Here is a 22,837-nt window from a genome sequence, read left to right as displayed (position 1 = left end):
TGACTAATGAAATATCAGATAGAATAATAATAATAATAATAATAATAGTAATATTAACCATCAATTGACGGGGATTAGGGACTACGTACAAAGTTAGGTTTATGTGGCAGACAAACAATGGTAACAATGCCGAGGGACGGGGGTCAATTCAGGTAAATCCATTGTCTCCAAGCGAGCTACTTTACTACTACGTACTACTGACCTAAGAATCTTACTTTACTTACTCCGTAACTATTCATCGACTACTGACTAGCATCTTGGCCCTGTCAGATGCACGACCCTTTAGTCCGTTCGCGATGGATGCCGATACTGGCCCGTCAGGCGGATCCCAAGGACCAGGAACCAGTGGATGGTGACACCGCAGACAGGGGGGGCGATGGGCGATGACAAATACTGCCTCCGAGTGGACAGTTTTTCTTGCCCTCCATCCTTCGGCTGACTCAGGACGCTTGCTCTGCCACAGTGTCACAGCCGAGCCGGCTGGGTCAGCCATCCCCATCTTTGAGTGCGCGATCCATAGTTGCTGGTCTAGTTCTTGACACTTTCCCACTAGATCGTCTGTTGCGACTCGTGCAACTTCCGTTTCACCATCCTGGGGGAATTAAAAAATTTTGTTTTAGATGAACTGTCACTGAGCAGTCGGAGTTTCCGAAGAGCGGCAGAGTCCCAGGATCATCATGAAACTGCTTGACCCGCGGTTGCTTCGATCTCTTTTCGCTTTTCTTTTACGAGAAATGTTCCTTAATTTGTTTCCCTTTAGAGATCTATTCAGATGATCTTGTATGTACTTAGACTATACATAGACATCCGGGTGATGGCCGGATGATCGGGGGTTGGATTGGTCTGACCTGCGAGATCCAGGCTGGATCTACACCTTGCTCCATTCCTGCATGATCTGGGATCTGACAACATATTTTTTCTTGGGGAGGGAAATTAAAATAATCAAAAATGTAAGAAGATAAAAAGGCAGAAAAGCGCTAACCACTAGACTGAATCGGGCATTCCGCTGCAGGTGGCCGCCCCCCCCCCCCTCCCGGTGGCAACAATAGGGCCTGTCATTTTTGGGCAAAACTCAGTCACCAGCCTCTTTTGCCCTGCTGCTGACTGCGTCATCGGTGGCTGATGTACGCGCGCAGCCACCTTTTCTTTCCTAATCGGGAAGTCTCTCATCACCCCTAGTCCCTATCGAGCACAAAATAGTTCACCTAGTCTCAACTCTCTCGCTCTCACCGTCAGAAGGCCGCCCCCTCAAGGGCACCGGCTCAATACGAATAGTTCCATTCCTTTACCGCTATCTGCTATACTACCAACGACATGCACTAGGTAGGTCATGGATCTCTCGCTAAACACCGCGCTCCGTCGCCACCCCCTTCTCTCGGTGAATCGTGAGTCCTGCACGACTAACCAGATCGTAAATTAGTGTTCACCCAGATCCTCTTGCGACACCACAACGGGCACGTTTTACTAGTCAATACTTCATACTCCATACTGGATACTACTAAAGGATTGCCCAGCAAGGCCAGCAGAAGCTCTTCCTGTTTGGGAAGGAGCCCGTGGTATGGAGACTGGACAGACTGGGTCCTCCTGCGATTGAGGCTACCCTCCCATTGACAAATCATTCCGCGACGAATGCAGCCCTGATCTGGCAAGCCACGAGGATCGCTCCATTTAGGTTTGCACGCGAAGACCTGACGGGCTTACTCGGTCTGGTTACTTCAGCGCCATCGTTGGTCGTTAATTATGGGTCAGCCACAGACGAAACTTTGACCGTCTGGCTGGTTCGTACCGAACTCTCCTGTCAATTGGCGCGGGGCAGACTGCCAACTAGAGAAAATGAACAATGCTCTTTTCAGATACCACCCCGGAGATTAGTACTGTCATCGCTCAAACTTTGCTTGTCATGATTCGATGTTTCCGACTTAGGGTTTTGTGCTTGAATAGTCGGGCAGATGCCGAACCTCCGATCTCAACTTCGACAAAGTTGCCTTAAGCTTTGGACTAACTTAAGGCATCAGCATCAACTTTGGGCTCGCTGATCGTAATTGATTTCGACATCCTTCCCCCAAAAGTGTCTGACACCTGGGCTTAACGTCTTGGAATGCAGAGCAGCGGCGCTAAGAGAGACAAGAGGAGCAGACCGTTTATGGGCTTCCGCATTACGGACATGGAGTGGAAAGTTTAGTAGATTTCTCTGGGATTAGACCTTTTTGTGAAGATTTGCGGACAGATGGCGTCAACAAACTCTGACCGGTCTCTGTTAGCTCGCTAATATTGGGTACACAGTAGTGCAAACCGGGCGTGTGTGCGTCTACACCTCCGCTCCATCTCCCTCTCACTCACTCACTCTCGGTCTCGCTCTTTCGGACGATAAGGATGAGACCGGGAAGCGGATCTCGTCTAGTCTTGTTCAGCGCGCCACCCATGGGAGTGGTTCTGATCTGTCCCCACGATAGGAATCCGTGGGACCAACACGTACTGGGTAACCACTATATTTTGTCTAATCACCATTGCGACTCGGTTGATGCCAGATCCCTGGGATGGAGTACACATCGTGCACACTCCCGCTTGGCTTGGCCCGTGACTGTGTCATTTGTCATTTGTCATTGGATGAGGCGGTGATTCTCCCGTTCCAGGGGGAGGAACCAATCAGCCGGGTCGCTTTTCTAGAGCGACTTTTCCGATCGTCCCACCGGTGGAGTACGTCATGGGCTCGTGACTGGCGGACACGCCCAATCCATCCCATCTTGACACTAAACGCAAATAAGGATTGCGCCCCGTTCACACTAGACTAAAAAGTCACTACTACCGACTGTCAACTCGCTCCATTTTTCAGCTCTGCCATGTTCATGTTCTCTATTCGTGGCGGGATCCAACCATTGCCCAGACTGGCCCCACTGCCCACTCACCGTCCACAGTAGACTTAAGACTAGTCCATCATGTGTCTGGGTTTCTCATTGTCAGAAACTATTAATCAGTGTACCATGGATGCACACCTCGTCCCTGTCATCGCTCTTGTACTCATGTGGTTGTCATCCCTGAAACTGGATCCTAAACTTTCTCTCCTTTATTCCTCGGCGGCTTTTTCCTGGATTGCCAGAGCTCTCCCGAACTTTGGATCCAACTCCTTCTCATCCTCCTCGTGCGCGGGCGCTGCCCGTCACACCAAAAGGGGAGGAGGAGAGGGGGGTGTGGTTCGGGATCCAGACAATTTACAACTAATTAATCCCACTTTATCGCAATAACAGTCATGCATATCATTCGTTAGCAGAGGGCACTAGGTCCAGTATTGGACTCTCCGATCCTAATTAAACCGAGTCATTCCCAACTTTTGCATGGACCTTGCTTGGTCGCGGCCGACAACATCACATCAACCCTTGTAATGAATCCTGATTCAATCTGCCATACAATTTTTGCCCCTCTAATCGCGGCATGTCAACCTCTAATACCCACCTCCTAACCGACAAGCTGAGATGTCATATGCACGGGCAATGGATCTTGCATAATATATGGGTAATAGTGACCAATCATCTCCTAGCCCGTACTCGTCTAGATGGCATTGGCTACCGACGTTAGTCATGTTACCTAGTTAGTTACTCAGACCACGCCGCTACGAAGGGATAGACGGAGAGGCTAGTAGCCACGCTCGCTATAGAAAGAGAGGGGCGATGGGGAAGGAGACCGAGTGACCCTGGAGGGAGAGAGACAACTGTAACTGACGGTATTGAACGTGAGGCTCTCCTCTCCTCCCCGAAAATCGGCAGCAGCGTTAAAACCGGTGATGAACAAGGTCACCCACATTCAAGCCAGGTGGCTCTAGTCTCCGTCAATAAATACGAGCAAGGTTATCGTGTAGTGTGTTACTTACCATGGGTCTCTTAAAACCGTGGAATTAATTGGTCAATATTACTGGTAACTGACTGCCGTTAAAAACGGACAGCGATGGAAAAAAACTGGGAAGACAGGCCGACGTGGATCTTCTGACCACAGATTGCAGCTCATCTGGAAAAGCAAGTGGGGTCGGGTCCATGGAAAAAGAAGAACACTATTCGGCGATCAGCCCTTCCTTGACCCGGAAGTTGGGACCTCTACTAGTCAAACCCGATCAAGGGCCTCCTCCTCTCTTTGCTGCTGCCGACCTATGACCGACCGAATTTAGCTTCTGATTCTCTTCTGTCATTCAGCTAAATTTCCCCGCTGTGGGAATCCTTCGAGACTCGTCAAAGACTCGTCATGAGAGAGCACCTACCACTGGAGTTGTTGATACTACTACTACGTATTATCATGATCGATCTCGATGAGATGAGACCATCCAACCGGTCGATCGGACTTTAGACCTGCCTAATTACCTTGCAGCGGGCGAAACGCCATAGCCGTCACAATTTATAGTAAGTAGTGTAGCAATTCTGCAAGGCATGTTAGGGAACAGGAAATTTGTGAGATGGCGTGGGCACACTCGCTCCTTGTCTTGTCCTGCTGTACAGTGTTATTTATTAGTGTGGTTTATTCAGTGGCTTTGATTAACTTTCATCCTAACCGTCTTGAATCTAGGCGCATACTGTTTGGGGATAAGCTATGACTTGTGATGCACTTGGTAGTCTCTGCTTGGTCAGAAGTGGCCCTACGCGCCTGTTCTGACACCAACACCACTGTGGGTGGAGACTAAACCCGGCGATCTCATGTGCTAGAATTTTGCTTTTTCCTCTTTTCTTTTCTTTTCTTGACGCTCGCTTGGTTCCACCTTCTTTTTCTATTTAATTTTAATTTATACCCATCTGCCAATTCTTAATTTTCTCCCCTTCTTTTTTTCCTTTCTTGTGTGCATTTTCCTCGATTCTCCGCCCGTGATTGGCTTGGAAATTCATAGCTGAAAAATGAATTCCTCCCACACCCCTCCCTCCCCAAACTAAGCCCCGGCCCCTCTCCTGCATGACCACTAAGATCGTTTTTGGCTAGACCTGCAGCCATGCCTGCTCCGGACCGTTCCTGAGCGAGAGGATTTGCTTCCTTGCTTCTCCTTAGCTCCCCTTCCGTGCAGTACGGACTGCATTGGTGTGCCAATTGGTTGGCCCAGTTAAGTGACGGGATGGGATGGTGGCCTACATGAGAGGAGGAGGCGGGCGTCAGTCCTTTACTACCACCCTGTGCAACGTAGCTGATGAGCGACTAATAGCAAGGCTTGCTCTTAAGCCCGGCGGCCTACTAGTACCTACTACTTACTATCTGACGATTACTTATGCCTGCAGGAAGCTTTTTCCGTAGTCCTTTGAGTCAAGCACGGTTGGCTCGGTCTTGTACTACCCCCACCTTATACGGCATTTAATTAAGCAGAGACAGCAGCAGTAATTAAGTGAGACGTTCTGTACCACCTTTAATTCTGTGAGCAAACCCCGAACATTCAGCTAACATTTTTTCCCCTTCTTTCTTTCTTGCTCGCTTGCTTGCTCTCGCCACCGTAAGTCGTAAAGTTTACTCTTCGGTAGGGTACTTGTGACCTTTAAAAAATAAAAATAAAAATCAATTGCTGCCATACTTTATTTACTTGATACTAGTAGTACGATCATTCACTCACCGCAAGGATTTTGTGATTATTATCGTTTAGTTCTTAATTTTATAGTTATACTTTATTTATCTATCTACGGGGCGATCAACCATTTGAAAACCGCGGTTCCCATTTAAATACCATCAATCTACAGTTTACCAGGTAATCGAAAACCCGTGTTGTGTTTCACCGGGTGAAAAAAACTACCCTAAAAAAAGAAAAGAAGGGGAACCCGGGTCTGACAAACATTCTAGCCGACTTAGCTCGTTTCTGGAATTTTACCAGTTACGAACATGGATGGGGCGTGTGAGGCGGGCAGACACATACTCACCACTCAATCTCACACACTGTGTTGAAGGGCAAGGAGGAAGAAAAGAGGGGACGGAGGGAGAGGGGGCCCGGAAGGAGTTCCTTCCCAGTTTCAGCTTCGTTTTGTCCGGCGAGAGCCAGCCTAGTCTATCCGATGATGCCGCCAACCATCTCGGACTCCCCTCCCCCTTCCTTTTCCACACAACCCCCGACATATGATAGTGCTATTCTGAGGCTAAGTTGGCTCCTAATTAAGGCGCCCGGGGGGAGGGGGGGATCCCGACTCATTCAAAACAGGGGACTCAATTGCGATGAACTGCCCAAAAAGCAAAAATAGGAAGGAGTCTCGGAAAGGAATGGAGGTTTGGGGGTAGTTTATGGGGATGGGGTATGATCGTTTGTGCATGGTAGATAAAACATAAGCGCGATCGATAGTTGATGAGACAGGTTGGCAGTTTGATGATGAAAAATAACTGTGACTACTGTATAATACTTACTCACTTACTACTTCGTATAATCCCTGAAGCGAGCAGCAGCAACAACAACAACTTCCTCGCACCTCGTAGACTTCTCGGGATTTAGCGCTGAATACTACTATCGCCATCCAGGTATCTCTGCCTACGTACCCTATCTAGTTAATTGCTAGACAGTCAAGGATACCTAGTACATGCATGCATCGCACTTGCGTGGGTTACTACTAGACTAACACACGGAATACGCTCAGATGGGATTTCCTGATGGCGATGGCAGACGAACTTACCCAACTGAGTAGGAGTATTTAGTATCCAGTCAACAGACAGACTAGGATGTTCAGTGAACTGTGCACACCTTTGTAACGCCACTGAGATAATCGCATCTTTTTATTTTTATACTGTATTATTCTTATAACTTTCTTTTCTTTCTTGCTCCAGACTTTTTCCCTCCTTCACCCCCTCTCTACTAGCTGTTCGACGCAGCCTCCCTGCGCCCGAGACGGGTAATCACTCCAGATCCCGAGCCCTTGGCACCATCTGTCAAGACAACTTAAGAGCGAACATTATTATTATTATTATTATCATTATCGATTTAAGGCGAGGAGAAGGATGGGGTGACCAGGAAAAGAAAAGAAAGGAAAGGTCCAACATAAAGAAAAATACAAGAATTGCATTGTTCAAAACAATCATAATAACAACAACCACAATAATAACAATGAAACCAAAAAAACATCAACCAATCATATTTTTACGCTTTTCTCAACAATTTTCTGATTGAGTGAAAATAAAAACCATTTCCTGCACAATTTCTCATTCCTCTCTTTCTCCCTCTAGTCTGGTAGGAAAAAATTAATCCCCCATCTTCTTCAGTCATCCCCCCCCCCGGTCTCTCTCCTCTTTGTGCATGCCCTTCTGAATACCGCCGAAGCAAATGACGGTCGTCTGTAGTTTGTGGCTACTGTATCCACTCCCACCCATGATCGTCGGTTTTCTTTTAGTTGGGTCTACTTTTGGCCCCCCCCCTCTCTTCCCTTCTCCCCTCTCTCCCCTCACCCATCTTTTTCCCCCCCGTCCCCGCCCCCCCTTGTTCTTGTCATTTACCCATGGGCCCTACTAACTAGGCAAGGTTTTGACTTACTGTAGTATACTAGTAAGTAACCCATGGATGGCGTTAGTATGGGACAGCTGACGGACGGCAACTGCCAGTTTACTGTGCGCGTGCGTTGGGAGGAGGACAACCAGTTTCAGAGAGAGAGAAAGCCAGATCTTGTGCCTGTCGGCTTCTCTGACTCGACGTTTCTTTTTTTAATCTGGTTGTTCTTCTTACGGGGAGGTTTCAAGGTAGGGATAGCAAGTAGTATTGTGTATACAGGTGTTATTTTTGTTTTCTGTTTATTAACAACTCCCCTTCTAAACCCATTCTTCTTCGTCTTCTTCTTCTAACCAGCGAATGGCATCATTAAATGTACAGCTTGTCTGGCAGGAAAGGATCTGTCTCGGAGTTGGACGTGCAAGGTGATGATCCAGCAGTGTTATTTGTCTCCCAGGAAAGGGAAAGGGCTAGTGTACCTAGTAGTTAGTAAGTTACTGGAGGGAGAAAAGTGAGAAAGGAAAAGAAAAGAAGAATAGGGAAGTAATTAAAAAGCGAAAAATTATCACCACAAAAAAAGGCAAAAAAGGAAAAACTGACATGAGAAGAAAATTTAATTAAAAATTGAAAATGGAAAATAAAAATCGAAGGAGGAAAGAAAAAAGAGAGAGAAGAAAAGAAAAAAAAAAGGATTGAGGGGCGACCGAAAAAAGAAAAAAGGGTTAAAAAAAATAAAAAATAGTAAAATAAAAAAGAAAAAAAGAAAAGGAAAAGAAAAAAGAAAAACGGAAAAAGAAAAAGAAATAAAAAAAAAAAAAGAAAAGGACTGAACCCCGACATCCTTGAAAGAGAGATCTGGTGTCCACCCAGCCCAGATCCAATTGTTGAGCTGCCTCACTCCTTACCTTGCATAACCTTGGTTCAGCTGTCTCCATCGTCATCGTGTGCGGCGATGTCAAGGTACTTTTAAACTCAGGCGCTGGTAACTATATTACTATTATCTGTCGCCCATGTTCCTCTCCTCCAACTATCGTCGTTCAGATTCATTATCTACGCTCTGTGTCCTCAGTCGACTCACTTAGTGAACTCTTCCACCCCTCTCCGTCCTTCTTTCGCTTCTCCTTCTCTTGATATTTACCTCATTCTTACCCCCTCTCCTCCCCGCCTACTAATTCCACTACCAATTCTCATCAATCCTCTTACTCTTCACAACCCAAGTGGTTTGACGTGTGGGGTCATAATTATTTCTTTTCTTCTACCCCTACCAACCTGCCTTTTGTTCCGTGTGGAAGCCGCAGGCCGGCTATACTTGTGTAATCAAGCCTCCCTGCTCTGGACTTCTGTTCTACCTATCATAGTGGAATAGTTACCTCCTCGGAATCCTTTTCCTTCCCTTTGGCAGTGTTTGTCTATGTCCCAGTACCGTAAACTGGGTGAGGATTCTGGAAAAATGGCCATTTCCTACGCAAGTGGACTTCCAGCGGATCATACTCCTGCTCTTCCGTCATTTCGAGAGGTGAGCCAACACACTGCGCCTGGCAAACCGACCGGTGGTTTCGCCGTAAGAGGATCAGCCAGACTAATGCACTGTTTGATAGCTACTCCCGCCTCATCTCCATGATGAGATCGAATCGACCTCATATTTCACTTCCCGCCAGCACGCGCGCGAGCGGCCTACATCAGCAGCTCATGAATTGACGTCCAATCCCCGCCCTTTCTCTGATCGTCCCTATGGATCGCCCCCGAAATTGCCATTCGATTATGCCGCCCGGTCGAGTGAACCCCAAAGCCGAATGGCTGGTCACCCGACCGACCCCATTACAGGCTCTCCTCGCTACGCTTCTCGTGGCCCCAGTCCTATTCTACCATCCATTCGGGACCTTCAGTCGCTCCCTGAACGGGGTTTGAATACATCGGGCGCTGCTTACCCAGAACCAAGGGCCCTTTCTCGACCGGACTACGCAGCGCAGGAATTCAGGGCGGGCCCGGTTGGCCCCCACGCATATCCCCCAACCAACATTCCAGGCACAGTACCGGGTGATCGGAGGAGCGTGGATTCTTTCCCAGTCATGCCCAATCAGACCGGCTATGCCTATCCCGCAATGGGTTACCAGAGTGATTCCGAACAACCGTCTCCGCAATCCCTCTCTCATGCTCAACAATCAAATTTCGGTATCCTCGGGGATTCGATTGACCCCAAGAACAAGCGGAGACGGGGCAACCTGCCCAAGCCTGTCACAGACATTCTGCGTGCATGGTTCCATGAGCATCTTGACCATCCGTATCCCAGTGAAGAGGACAAACAGATGTTCATGACCCGCACCGGACTCACTATCAGCCAGGTTAGTAGGAAATCACTCAGTCTACCAAGTCAGCACATGCTAACTAGAATTATATCTACAGATCAGCAATTGGTTCATCAATGCTAGACGGCGCCAACTTCCTGCTCTCCGGAACCAAATGCGAAACGGCGGAAACGACATTGACTCTCAAAGACAATCTCCCTTCAGTGACATGGACCAGACGTCCCCGGAATCAATGCCGTCTCCTCACCAAATTGTCAAATCATAAATTGCCTTCGAGCACGATTAGGCACCCCCGTTGGGCCGAACATCGTTCTTGATGCCACTTCCGCAAGATACATCCAACATTTCATGAGTTATGGGGCCTCGGGATACAAGAACCAAATAGACACGAGAGTTCGCCACCACACCCATCTTTAATCTTTCTTTTTGATCATCAAAGAATTCTACGACGAGCCGAGTGAGATGGACAACCGCTCTTGATACCCTCTACCGTTTATCTAATCGACTTTATAATTATCGTGCATGGCTTCAACATTACAGGGTTTATGTGGCTGGGAGCACGGTTGGGAATGGCAGTTACTGAGATGTGCGGTTCCTCACCTGTGCGCCCTTGCCTCCCGCATCATGGCTGCCTATTGCGATATTGCATCTTTAGGTGTTTTTGGTCATTTTATCGGCTATCTTAATTTCCTATGTTCTGTCTTTCTATACTAGATCAACGTGTTTCCTTTTGTTCTTTTGGCGCGCTTACACTTGCAAATCGGTTGTGATGGGTTTCACTTGGAGATGAGGATCAAGCATATGCATGACTTTTTGTACAGTATAAGTACGGATGATGTGACCATGTCAAGTTAGACTGTCTTTCCTTTTTATTTTTTGCTTACAGTTTTTGGGAGGTCATCTCAGGTTTTGGAATTAGACAAAAATTGAGAACATTGGTTATTACCCATTTAGGCTCCATTTTGGCAAGTCCGCATTGACTCGCACTTTATCTCCTTTTCTTACTCTTCTTCATTTACCCTTTTCATACATTTTCCGGCCCTCCTTATAAGACAGACCATGGTTGGGCTGTTTAAGGTTCCCCCATCTCACATCCGGGCGGTACCGTGCATTTCTGGCATTCGTCACAAACCCTTACCCAAGGCTGCACTGTGGCTTGACGGAAATCCATTGGTGCAGGTTTTGTTAGGCCCACCACCGCATGAGGAGATCGTTCGAGGAATGGAGGAGCCAACTCATTCTCAGATAGTCCCCTGGTGGGCGGTAAGACAACCATGGGACCGCTCTCGCACTTCTGATTCGGAAGATCCATGGGTTGAAGACCATTGTGAGACGCATGCAACATTGGAATCGGCCCACCCTGAAAGGCCACTCATAGCCTCTAGCCTTGCGGTGAGCGCCGGAAAGGACAGGCGGGAGGCGTGCTGTCACACGTCATGAGAAGAACTACAAAGGCCTAAATTTTGGTTCCGGCCAGTCGGGACGGCTTGATCGCCAAGTGCCAGTTACCGAGAAGTGCGCCTCGTGGATAGTCCAAGCCCAGTTGTTGCAGGGAGGCCGTTCGACGTCGTTAAATGGGCGCTGCTGCTTGTCAAGCGTTCGGACTCCCAGACGGGCGCGAGCGCTTTTTGCTATTCGGCCAGCTCTTGCGGTAAGGCGGCCTTGGGATCCTGGATCACCCGAGGAGGTCATCTTGGACGTCTGTGCGGGCGTACGTAGGTCAACCCTTGGACTCCGTATCAAATCGTACTGAAAGGGAGGGGGCCGACCCATTGTCCGTCCATCAGGTCTCATGAGCCACACGCACACACGCAGCGCTACTGTTGCATGGAGACACTCGAGGCTGGTCTTTTTGGGCCCCTCTTTTTTCTTTCCCAACGGTCACCGGCACGGAAATCCCTGCAAGCCAGAGACAGGCGGACGGGCGGAACATGCCTCCGAGACCATTGGAAAAGCAGATCAGGCTTGTCGACTGTGGCACAGGGCTTGACCCCAGCTGCACGAAGCACGGGGGAGGAGGTGAGGGAGAGGAGAGGAAACGATTCAGAAACCAGGATCTATCCGATCTATCACATGGCGGTGAATCTGGCTGCCGCGCATGGGGATCCCAGGTACTCCGGATGTCACCTTTCAAAGTGAGGGGGGATCGCTCGGATCAAGGATGGGCGGCATTCTACTGGAGGAGGGGGGTAGGATGCTACGCAGGATGTGCCTTGACAGGAACACAGCTCGAGTCAGGGCCTGCTTTGACACGACAGCTCAACGGTCGAGGGGATGCAGATGGGCATGAAGAAATACGAAGAGGTATTGCATGACACCCGTCCTAGCCCTGATCCCCGACCAGAAGATGAAGACAGGTCGGCAGGTCAGCCGGCCTATCACCCTGGACTTGAAGGTTCTTCCTGTATCTGTACATGCGACCGACCGATTGCAAGTCCGTCGCAAAGTATTCACCCATCGATGCAGCGAAAACCTGGAAACCACCCAGCTGCACCCCACTTTGGTGCGGCAGATCTCCCTTTCCCTAGGATGAGGAGAGAGAGGATCGACATCGAAGGTCAATAATTTAGTGCCTTTTGCTGAATATTGTTGGCTCTGTGACTGCTGTACGATTTAAATCACCGAGCATCCCCGCCAGGATGCCGCGGATCACTTTTCCCACCCCCTGGCCGTGGGATATTATCTCCACGCTGCAAGGTGTGAGTCAGTAAGGAACTCCTCGCGGCTTTATAACTGCATTAACCGGTTGGGAGACCCCCACTGCGTGCAAGAACCGCGATGCCTACAGAATCGCCTCGCCACAGACGTACACCAGCCACAGGCCTGGCGTCAGCGCCTAAAGGAGCATTTCCGGAGCCTATCGTCTGTACCGGGTACATGGGACTATGTACGAAATGTAGGTGGATATGGACTAATGCACGCGCCATCCCTGATTCCTCCCAACCAATTCAGGGCCATAGCCCTTCCCAGAGCTGCGACATGTTATACCACCCATGGAGCTCTGCCCGATCCAGTCCGACTGGAAGGCGAGTGTGCAACGCTCGGTCCTCTTAGCTGCACAGTCGGGATTGTCGTCCCTTGACGAATGACATCTCAGAAAAAACTAAGCACTTAGGCACCTAGATTGCATTGCCTGACGGTCTGACAGGCCTTTCCCCTCCCTTCATGGTAAGTTTTTACCTGCTGCGGAAATCCGAGAGATCATTTATCGGGCGGAAGTAACCACCGACAAGGACCAAACTCACCACCCCTCTGGCGTGTTTAGTTGGCCGTCATGCAAGTTCGCATCCTGGGAGCTAGCCACTACCCACTTGCATGTACGTCAGTCACGGTGGCTTGTGTTCGTACCCAAATGCAATCCGGGGACTCGGGATTTGACATACTGATACAAGGCGATCAATCCGTTGGCTGGAGTCTTGGCCCAGACTCTGCTCTGGTGTGGGGGTTGAGTGTCGTGTGTCTGTGTGTGTTGTATGTGCATATGTGCACTCAATGTGCGTACGTATACCCCATACCAAACCGACATATATGCACACATATGTCGACATGTCTGAGGCGAACTGCAAGCTAGATCTGCAGGTCTCCCATTACTTACCTGCCTGTCTATCTGTATGTGATATGGTGGAGGAGCTCCTTTCTAAACTTACTACGTATGACAACAGATTCATATTGCATCTTGCTGGCCCCCTTTTCCTTTCTCGAATTAGAAATTTCTCCTTTCTCATTCTTGTCCAACCCTAGCCCTACGGGCGCATGCTATGGAATGCATGGATACCATGGTTCATTCAGCGCCCTGTGCGTTTACTCCTCATTTCCTAGTACTAACTCCCTGCCTCCTGAAATCTTACAAGAGTTTCTGCTGCTGCTACTACTAATACTACTACTGCATCGCTGATTTCTCCCCATTTGCATGCGTGCGCTGGCGCCTATACCATGGTAAATAATCTTGGGACCGCCCACCCCCCTCCCCTCATCTCCATTCCCAAACAGGCAACGACCTACGTGTTATAGCTTATGTTGTGTGATGAGAATTGATTGGCCACTGTCAAGGTGACACACATAAGCTGGATCATTTATCCGACTGAGACACGAGGTAATGGGTTTTACCCTTGCCAACTTCGCAAAACCAACTTTAAAAACCTGGACAGATACTAGTTTATGGAATTGGGTTTAGTGGATGTTTGTTCCTCTCTTCTCTCCCTTGATTTGTTTCCTGGGTTATCTTGATCTTATAGGGTATGTAGTTCTGCCTTTTTTGGTGGAGAAAATGAATCTTGCTTTTTTGGGCAGGAAACTTTGTTGTTGGCAAAGTTAGCTAGCTAAGGTAGCTATTTGGTTAGCTAGATACAGTAGTTCTGGCCCTTTGTATGTTTGTGTGGGGCATGCAAAGGGATGGATGGATGGATGGATGGGCATGATGGTAGTAGTACTCCGTAGTAGTGATGAGGCTCTGCTCAACGGTTCTCTCTTCTTACCTTTGTATTGTGTAACGTAGAAGATGTCGGGAGAGAAAGCTTGGGGAAAGGGAATGGAATGTACTAGGATAGTGGTGGTTCGGTTTCATGTGAATTCCATGAGAGTTGTTATGTAGGGATGGTTGAGGGATCCATTCATCGAACTCATCCCGCTTTCGGCTGGTATTCGAAGTCAGGTTGGGTTCATCCAGATGGAGAGTTGTGTTATCTTATCATCTGTGGTGATATAGCATGTTGATGGTGGGTTAGATAGATAGCACGTCTGTCTGGATGTCGTCTTTTTCACTACCCTTCCCTTACTTCGATATCAATCAGCCTGATATGGACCAATTAATACTATCGCCTAGTTTGAATGGAATAAAGTATATACGTACTATTCTTCATGGCAGAGTCCATGTTCCCGAGTTAGCTAGCTAGGGAGGAGAGGACAATTAGGCTCATATTCGCATTCTGCTTACCTTATTGAATATTTCCAACCGGATAGGGATAGTAGTTGGATATAATTGACTAGTTTACAATAAATGAGGGAATGATATTATTAGAAGGTTCTTATTTCGGATAAGTGATCACAGTGACAGTAGACTAAATATAGAGGTTTGTGACCTGATCGGTAATGTGCATAGTAGTAAATGATATTATTTGCTCACCCTATTATTACAGATTTGAAGAGGTGACTTGCTCGTCGATAAAGAGGAGAGAAAGGATAAGAATTGGAAATGTCATTTATTACGAGGAGTTATTTGGATTTTGATGCCATGTAATAGCTCGATATGATGGGTTGAGAGTGTTATCTGTACGCAGCACTTTAGAGGGTCTCGAGAGCTACTTAGGTACTATTTACTAGCCCGTTTGGAGGTTTCAATAAGACTTGGCTGGATGGATTCTTTGATTGATAGCGTAAGCTTTTCGATGTATTAGGGGTATGGGTTTTTCTGTTTGGTGTGGATTACGAATGTTGTTAAAGTGGTGGATTAGTAGTTTGAAGGAGATTTAGATGGTCGCGTTGAAGTGATGGGGAGATAATAGTGATGGTAGTATTGAAGAACTTTGGTGTCAATAAATATATTAGATGATGAAGTCTTTTGTTTTTGGGCTCAAACTATAAGTATCTCAGTGATAGACTGGTCTTCGTTGGTTCTACGTTGATTATGGTGGCACATAGTATGGGATATCAGTGGTGCTATGGAGGAGACAGGTGCCTCTCTCATATCAAAAGGGGCTAAGTTTGACTACCAGGTATGGATCTTGTCAGTTTAGAACGTCGATGGGTAATCATACGCCCTGATCCAAACGAAAGCGTGGTGTATAAAGGAGTATCTGTATCACATGCGATGCTGCTGACGAATTCTGCGCTAGATAGCTATGGCATAGGCATATGCAATGTAAAGGACTCGGGCCGAACACACACGAATCGCGAAATCTAAGCTTATCATAACACTACGGCGGTATACCTGTGCCCCTATCGCTTGCGGGCATCAGGTACCGGGTAAGATCGTAAGCGTCACTATAGCTCACTTGGACCGGCCACGAAAATAGGATAGTCTCTGGCCGACTATATTTCTGCTGCTGGATATTAGATTGGCGCCACTTCACTCTTAACGGGTATGCACATCCGGTTGACACCGTGGAAACAATTGCCAGGGTCCAATAGCGCTACCGGTACCCGAGAATGCTCGGTGCCACCCGGGAAGGTATCAGCAGTTGATAGGGCGACTAACGAGCGAAGCCTGCTATCCTATAAATGTTAGTGGCCCCGGACATATGCAGGCCTCCGTCTGGGGTCACTCTGAAGAGCCAACGGCATATCAGTGATTACCCTGTGTCAGGGTAGCGCGGATATTGCATCAACCCATCCTCGATCCGGGATACATGAGTGGCCATGTGTTCTTCTCGACTAAATGAGCATAATCCAAGAATGGCCAATCATACATCAAGTCTGCTTGGCTATGCCACTTCTATCATGGACAAGACAACGAATAGGATCTGGGCTAACCTCCCATGCTGGACCAATCGGTCATGACACGAGGCAGCAATTCTGCACGCAGCCTGCGCTCCCGTTCCTGGGTCCATCTGAAAGCGGTATCGGATCGGTAGTCCGACGTTGCTGCAATGGATGAACGTGTCTGGCGTTGTGGACCTTCTCGAACTGGCTAGAAGCCCACAGGGTCATCGGTAAGATTCCGGTTCGCACAAGGTAGTGTGCAGTACGACTAAACCTCCACGGGCCCACCGGTCTTCGGCATTGTTCTGCACGCGTCAACCAGAAGGCCAAGCTTTGCTTGGCTATCTGATAGTCCGACTATCATTCCTGACTTGACAAGCGCAGATGTACGAGATTTGCGGCGTGATCGACGCGAAGCCCGTGGAGTCATCCCGAGTACCCGGGTTATCCACTTCCCGTACATCTGAAGGCGGATACAGTGATGGCAGACGCTTGGTTGCGAGCTCGGAGAGGCGTGTCTTCGCTAAGGAGAGAGAGAGGAAGGAGTAATGCTTGGTTGTGAAGAACGGACCAGGGTGTAATTAACCCCTATGCAACCTCAGCTACGGAGTTTGGCAGGTACTCCGGCCACGATGCCGTGTCTTGCCGCTGAGCCGACGGTTGCCGCTCGTGGAGTTGACCTGTGGCTAGGTGCTGTTTCTTGTACCTAATTTCCAGACATGTTATGGAGCACTTGGAAGGGGCCAGGGGGAACCGTAGCATTGACATATATAAAGTGGACACCATCTGCTCTTCTTGGTGGATGTGATGCTTCAGTTGAGAGCAGAAGTGACTTTGGATGAAGAAAAATGCAGAGGAAAGTTGCTTGACTGCCAAAAAAACGCCACCAGATTTCCGGCAACGAGCAAAGCAGACAAAACAGACAAACTGAGCCAAAGGCGTGACCGGCGATCATGTGTCTACAAAGAACTTCCTGGATCGTCGCTGCCTCATCTTCTACCAGCTCCCCTCCTTTACTTCCTCGGCATACTCATGAACACATGCCTACGATTGTCAACTCTCAGTCTGTTCCTATCAACCATGTTCGCAGGGATTATGGTCTGGCCGTTGAACTCCCCTGAATATCCTGCCTGAGAGCCTACGTCTTCCGATGACGACGTGTCTAGTGGCCGAACCGTCATCCGATATTAACCTGCAGCCGGGAATAGCCATGGACAGACGAATTCAGAGGTTACTAAAACTTAGCGTATGAGGTGAGCAAGGATATACTCGGCGTTCCTTCTTGGGCCTTCCGAAATCAAAGCCGCCGAACAGTTCATTGTGATATTAATAAGCTGAGTTAATTTAGCTGCAGGTACGGCTTCGATAAGGGTGGGATACGGACGTCTACGACCTGGTGATTCGGAGATATCCGATTCTCAAATGCCTTCCAAAAAAGAATATGTTCGAACAATGAAGTGGACTGGATTACGGAGAAATTGCCTCTATCGTTGGTCTCTCGTGTCGAGAGTGTTCATGGCTAATAACGTTAAAACATTGACACATCATTTCATGATAACTGACAAGTGAGACATGTGCCACTCATTCCCGAATGCAACCATTCTATCAGGCCAGTGGGGAACGCACGGCTAGCCTTGTCGACCTCCGATGGTTGGTTACTCCCATCAGAGTTTCCTACTGGACCATCTCAGGAAGGTGGAAAAGCAACTTGGAATGGCACCACTCACCGATACAAAGCGCACTGTTGGTTGCCATTTTACTTTCCCACCCCCTCACGCGCCCTTCTTACCTACTGGCGCCTGGAAGTGGAATCCTGGAGCAGGAGAGAGGAACGGTAAGTGGCAAGCGCTAACCAAATTGCGCCTTGTACTATGGAGCCGGCGCTGCGAGCCGACGCGCCCCATTCCCAAAATGACCTAACGGCCGTGATGCCGAGGTTCAGGGTGTCCCTACTACTTGCAATGCTTAACAGCAGACGGAATAATATTCAAGCCCCATCATTGCACTTGTCAAAACTCAAGAAGCAGCAGGTTTGGGCCTGAAGCAAGCCTAGATTGCGATACTGGTCTTTTCTGCGAAATAACTAGTTACTAATGAGGGCTTGCTGATTCGCTATGGTGTATGTGATATCTGTGTCGAAGGCCCCAGAGAGCTCGACCACTCCCTCGAAGACAAGCCTTGCTCAGACAACCCGGGCTCCACCGCGTGCTGGGTCCACCACTTCTGCTGACCTTAACGCGGGTGCCTGTCGATTATGGGTCAACAGCCAATGTTGGACCGATATGCCTCCTCCGTCCCGGATTGTGAACATATGATAAGGAATGATGTGATAAGGAGAAAAAAGACGGTATGATCTAAAAGCATTGTACGGACATAACAACATGAATGGAGTGGACCAGTAGGAGCTCCGCCATGATCCTGGTGGCTCGAATCATTCCTGAGGATCCCCCACGGGCTGCTGTTGTGGAAGACGCCTGGGCACACTGGCACCACAAACGCTGGACCTGCATAGATTATGCTTTTCTGGCTTCGGGTCTAGACATGGATGTGATAATATCAACGTGCATCCTTGCTAACAGTCCAACAATAATCCCGGTGATAGCCGCCACGGCAGGCATTCTATGTCGCATTGCAGGATGCGCCGTTCAAGTGTAGAGATGAGACAAGAGGAAAATTTTTTCTCTCCTTAATGGTGGAAAGACCATTTGAGGAATCTTATAAGGTAATTACCTATGGTCAGTCGCTATGGTCTTGTCGAGAGAAACTCCTTCTCGTTAAGATCTACATGATCGCTTTTTGGTTTTCCCTTGGTTCACGCGGTTACTTTCTCCCCGTCAATCTCCAACCGCTGTCATGCCTGACCATCAATTTGCAACGGATAAGGGGAGAGGAGAAATTGGAGGAGCGATCATAAAAAGCTAATTTTGTTTATTACTATTATTATTATTTTTTTTCTAATGAGGGAAAAACGGAAAGAAAATAAAAAAGGAAAAAGAAAAGCCGTCATCAATTCCAAAAGACCATCAGCCAAAGATACACGCGAGTTACTGACCTTCTTATCCTGGACTTCCGCCCGATCCATATCTTCATGATAAGCAGGGAACCGAGCAAATCAACGCCAAACTTCAGCGGCAGTTCCTCACTAATTTCCCACTTTCCACCGGCGTCATTTTGGTCCCAACCCCCCTCCCTGGAAGCAGCGGGATTTAGTTACGATCCGGTTTACATCGGAGACTCGGAGAATACCATAGCGCATGCCAATCAGACCCCCTGCCAGGGTGACTGGCCAGTATCGCGACCCATTGTTTCTATCTTTCTAGAAGACCTGCAGGGACATGGATTGGCTGGCTGCTGTGCTGCCGTCATTTAGCGTCTACCCCAGGTCAAGAACGGACTGGACGGACCCATAACCAATCTAACCAAAGCCAATTTCGTCAATTCCCAGCTGGCAAGCACAATCCCATTTCCAGGGTTGGCCGCCAACTGTTAAAAGGCACTATTCGTCTCTCCACCTGCCCGCCCCTCGATGGCCTGCGCGTAGTAACTATTCTACTGCTTTTTTGCCTCTTTTGCCCTCTTGGTTTTTATTCTACCCTACTCTCCAAATTGCCTGCCATCAATTGGTCCAAATTGGACTTCGTTTGATGACATGACTCGCACCGTGGACGAGATCAAATACGAGACCCCTTCTTCATGGGAGCACAAGAGCTTGGACGTTGCCGAGGATGGCAGGCGACTAGCTCCCCATTCCGACACAGCTCGTCCGAAAGGCCGGATACGACGATCCATGACTGCCTGTCACACATGTCGGAAGCTTAAAACAAGATGTGATCTAGATCCGCGCGGTCATGCGTGCCGTCGCTGTCTATCTCTAAGGTCAGTAGCAACTCATACCTGCCATTCCGAATTTTGTTTGTCCTATTGGGCGCGACATGAATTTAGTCGTGGAGTGTAACTGTCCCGATTTTGCTGACAGTCCACGATTTCTTTAGAATCGATTGTAAGCTGCCAGAAACGACCGATCGGTTCCAAGACAGTGCCGCAATGTGGCCAGACGCCACCTCTGCGATTCCCTCCATTGAAGAGCGCCTCACCTCCCTAGAACGATCCATGAGGGAGATGACGGGCATGATGCGGCAGATGCTAGATCACTCCCCAGGTTTCGCAAATTCTTCAATTCCGCACTTGACAAAAAGTATCATGACGGATGATACTGCCTCCATGGAGGGAAGCCCGTCGTCTCCCTTCCTGCCTAAACCCGTTCGCCTCATTCAGGACCTCCAGTCCGACTTCTTCGGAGAAGCAGAGACTTCTCCCGTTGACTCTCCCCTCTCCAGTGACGGTGCCGCCAAGGGCGCTATCGACTCCAAACTATCCCTCAAATTGTTGCAAACGTATGAGCATACCTGATAGACAACTACCGAGATAGCTGCTAATACTTGGCGCAAATCAGGTTTGTCGATCACTTCGGTGCCTGCGTTTCTATTTACAATCTCTCCGATATCCACAATGACATGAAAGCCCCCGACTCTCTACTGTATAATACTGCATGCCTTCTAGCTTCACGCTATGTCCCGGGGATACCAGCGTCTGCTGTGCATGCTCTATATCTTCAAGTGCGGCATGCGGTAGCCAATATCTTGTGGGAGAAACCTCCCCTGAAGTATGAGACCCTCCAAGCACTTGCACTTCTCTGTCTCTGGCCAGCAACCGCCCAGAAAGAGCCACCCATGGACAGCTGGCTGTTGAGTGGCATCTCAATCAACCATGCGATTATTGCGCTTGAGTTTATAAACTATGCGCCCTCGGAAGTTGTGGTGGACAATGAAACGGCTGCGCAGCTGCGGTTATGGAATACATATTGCTTGACACAGCTACAGTGGGTTCCACCTGATACCTCCTGTCCCCAATATAGCTAACACGCATTAGTTTTGCGGTTGGAAATGCGCGTCCATTCCATATCCAGCAGAGATACCTTGATCACTGCCCACGGATACTGGAGCACCCCGCAGCAACCCTGGAGGACGCCAGGGTTGTCGCGGAAATACAGCTCTATTTGATTACATTGCGGCTCCAGAGCAATAGCAGTCGAATGCGGTTGGCGGACCTTGACTATGAGGAAATCGAGCGATGGAAGAGGGAGTGGGCTCACCTTTTCTGTAAGAAGCCTGCCAGTGTTTCCCGGGGACTACCACTGACTAGAGACACAGCTGGTGAAAGTTCCACATTGGAGCTGAGCCTTTGGTTCTGCCAGACACTCCTTCACCGCACAGCAATGAGGCTTCAGCCCAGATCCGACAGGCTCGCATCTGAGGTTCTGCAAACCTCACGTCTGATCATATCGCGATTCCTCCAGATCCGGTATTCTACCGCATTGAGCCTTGTCGACCAGGTATACTTCATTGTCGGCTACGCTGCTCTGAATTTGTGTGATTTCAACCTCATGGACCCGCTCATCGAGCAGGTGCAGATGTTCCTGCTGCATCTCGCGCCCAACGAAGACCACATCGCATACCGGTTTTCGTGCATGGTCGCCGAGTTCAAGCGGCGATGTAGCAGTGCGGAATGCAGTGATCCGTCGTCCACGGTCAAAGGGTCTCCGTTATCATCCTACGGCGACAGTCGTAAGATGAGCATGGGTCAAGCACCGTTCATGCCACCGCTCATGGATGGCATGATCGAGGGGTATGGCTTCGAGCAACTGATGCCAGAAGTCATGCCGAGTTCTTTTCCGGATGGGATACTCAACGGAATGCCTGTGAGTGGGCTAGCAGCGTATCGGTCAGCGACGCTGTAAGTAATTCAATGAGGTCAAGCAGGAGATGGACATAGGTGGGGTGGGTATGGTAGTAGCAGTAGTACCACCAGGGATAACCTGCCTGCAGTGGTGTGGTGATTTAGTTTCTGCCCATGGACTGGGCTGAACCTAGCATGATGACGTGCAACGAAAATGATAATATCCAAGGCCTGACACTAATCAAAGATAAAATAATATATTTTAATCCACGATCCACCACCGGATCCATCAGGTAGTTAGTTAGTTAGGTTGCCTTCCTGCACAGTCCTATTTAGTTAGAGGGGCCCGTGCCACGAATCATCACGTAATTGAGCGAGTGCCGCTTGCTTTCCTTGCAACTGACAACAGTTACCTTCACATGCCAAACTACTTCTCCTACCACAGACCACCAGGCTGCAGTAGCCCTAGGTAGCCAGCCACCATTTCCTAATCGGATAAATCTCCGACGTTCTTCCTATCCCTCCTATTCGGACCGTTCCGTGCTTCCACGGGAGGACAACAACAACAACAACAACTGCATTCCATGTCATTCCTCTCACCCAGAGGGAGAGGGGAAGAGAGGGGTGCGAGCAAGGAATCAACCTGTACACTACTATTGTCAATTTAGTACATTTTAGGAAATAGTACGGGTTAATCATCATTATCGAAGAGAAGATGGATAGTAAGATAATTCCCCGATCGATCGGAGTAGTAAGTAGTAGTAGTATGTCTTTGACCCCCCCCCCCCCCCCCTCTTTCAACTCCATTCCACTTCACTCCCCTTCCCGTATATGATGATGATGCGGTGGCTGCTGCACTGCTGCACTGCAGTACAGTCACTCACTCACTCACTCACTAAGGAACGAGGTACTGAGGAGGAGGGGGGGGCAGTGGGAGGGGTACCGAGGATTACTACTGACAAGTTAT

At 48.8% G+C, this 22,837-nt stretch overlaps 4 protein-coding genes across 4 annotated transcripts; all 4 read left to right on the top strand.

The window, feature by feature from the left end:
- Positions 1–2,862: 2,862 nt before the first annotated feature.
- Positions 2,863–3,270, top strand: BO83DRAFT_379315 (uncharacterized protein). Its single transcript, XM_025531478.1, has one exon. It carries the CDS (start codon positions 2,982–2,984, stop codon positions 3,240–3,242), a length of 261 nt encoding a protein of 86 aa, XP_025386896.1. The 5' UTR covers positions 2,863–2,981; the 3' UTR covers positions 3,243–3,270.
- A 5,591-nt stretch (positions 3,271–8,861) lies between these two features.
- On the top strand, positions 8,862–9,982 carry BO83DRAFT_428077 (homeobox domain-containing protein; the record flags this gene model as incomplete). Its single annotated transcript, XM_025535391.1, has 3 exons — positions 8,862–8,927; positions 9,010–9,753; positions 9,815–9,982. The coding sequence occupies 3 exons, from the start codon at positions 8,862–8,864 to the stop codon at positions 9,980–9,982; spliced, it is 978 nt and encodes a 325-aa protein (XP_025386895.1).
- A 794-nt stretch (positions 9,983–10,776) lies between these two features.
- On the top strand, positions 10,777–12,799 carry BO83DRAFT_399713 (uncharacterized protein; the record flags this gene model as incomplete). Its single annotated transcript, XM_025533345.1, has 9 exons — positions 10,777–10,901; positions 10,937–10,980; positions 11,172–11,432; positions 11,560–11,852; positions 11,878–11,906; positions 11,976–12,082; positions 12,206–12,220; positions 12,255–12,274; positions 12,344–12,799. The coding sequence occupies 9 exons, from the start codon at positions 10,777–10,779 to the stop codon at positions 12,797–12,799; spliced, it is 1,350 nt and encodes a 449-aa protein (XP_025386894.1).
- Positions 12,800–19,783: 6,984 nt separating this feature from the next.
- Positions 19,784–21,931, top strand: BO83DRAFT_389771 (uncharacterized protein; the record flags this gene model as incomplete). The annotated part of the gene is made up of 4 exons (XM_025532822.1): positions 19,784–20,010; positions 20,127–20,528; positions 20,588–21,013; positions 21,064–21,931. 4 exons carry the CDS (start codon positions 19,784–19,786, stop codon positions 21,929–21,931), a joined length of 1,923 nt encoding a protein of 640 aa, XP_025386893.1.
- Between the last annotated feature and the right edge of the window lie 906 nt (positions 21,932–22,837).

The sequence above is a fragment of the Aspergillus eucalypticola genome (assembly GCF_003184535.1).
Source record: "Aspergillus eucalypticola CBS 122712 chromosome Unknown BO83scaffold_16, whole genome shotgun sequence".
NCBI classification, from domain to species: domain Eukaryota; kingdom Fungi; phylum Ascomycota; class Eurotiomycetes; order Eurotiales; family Aspergillaceae; genus Aspergillus; species Aspergillus eucalypticola.
This window is presented reverse-complemented; position numbering and strand designations above follow the sequence as displayed.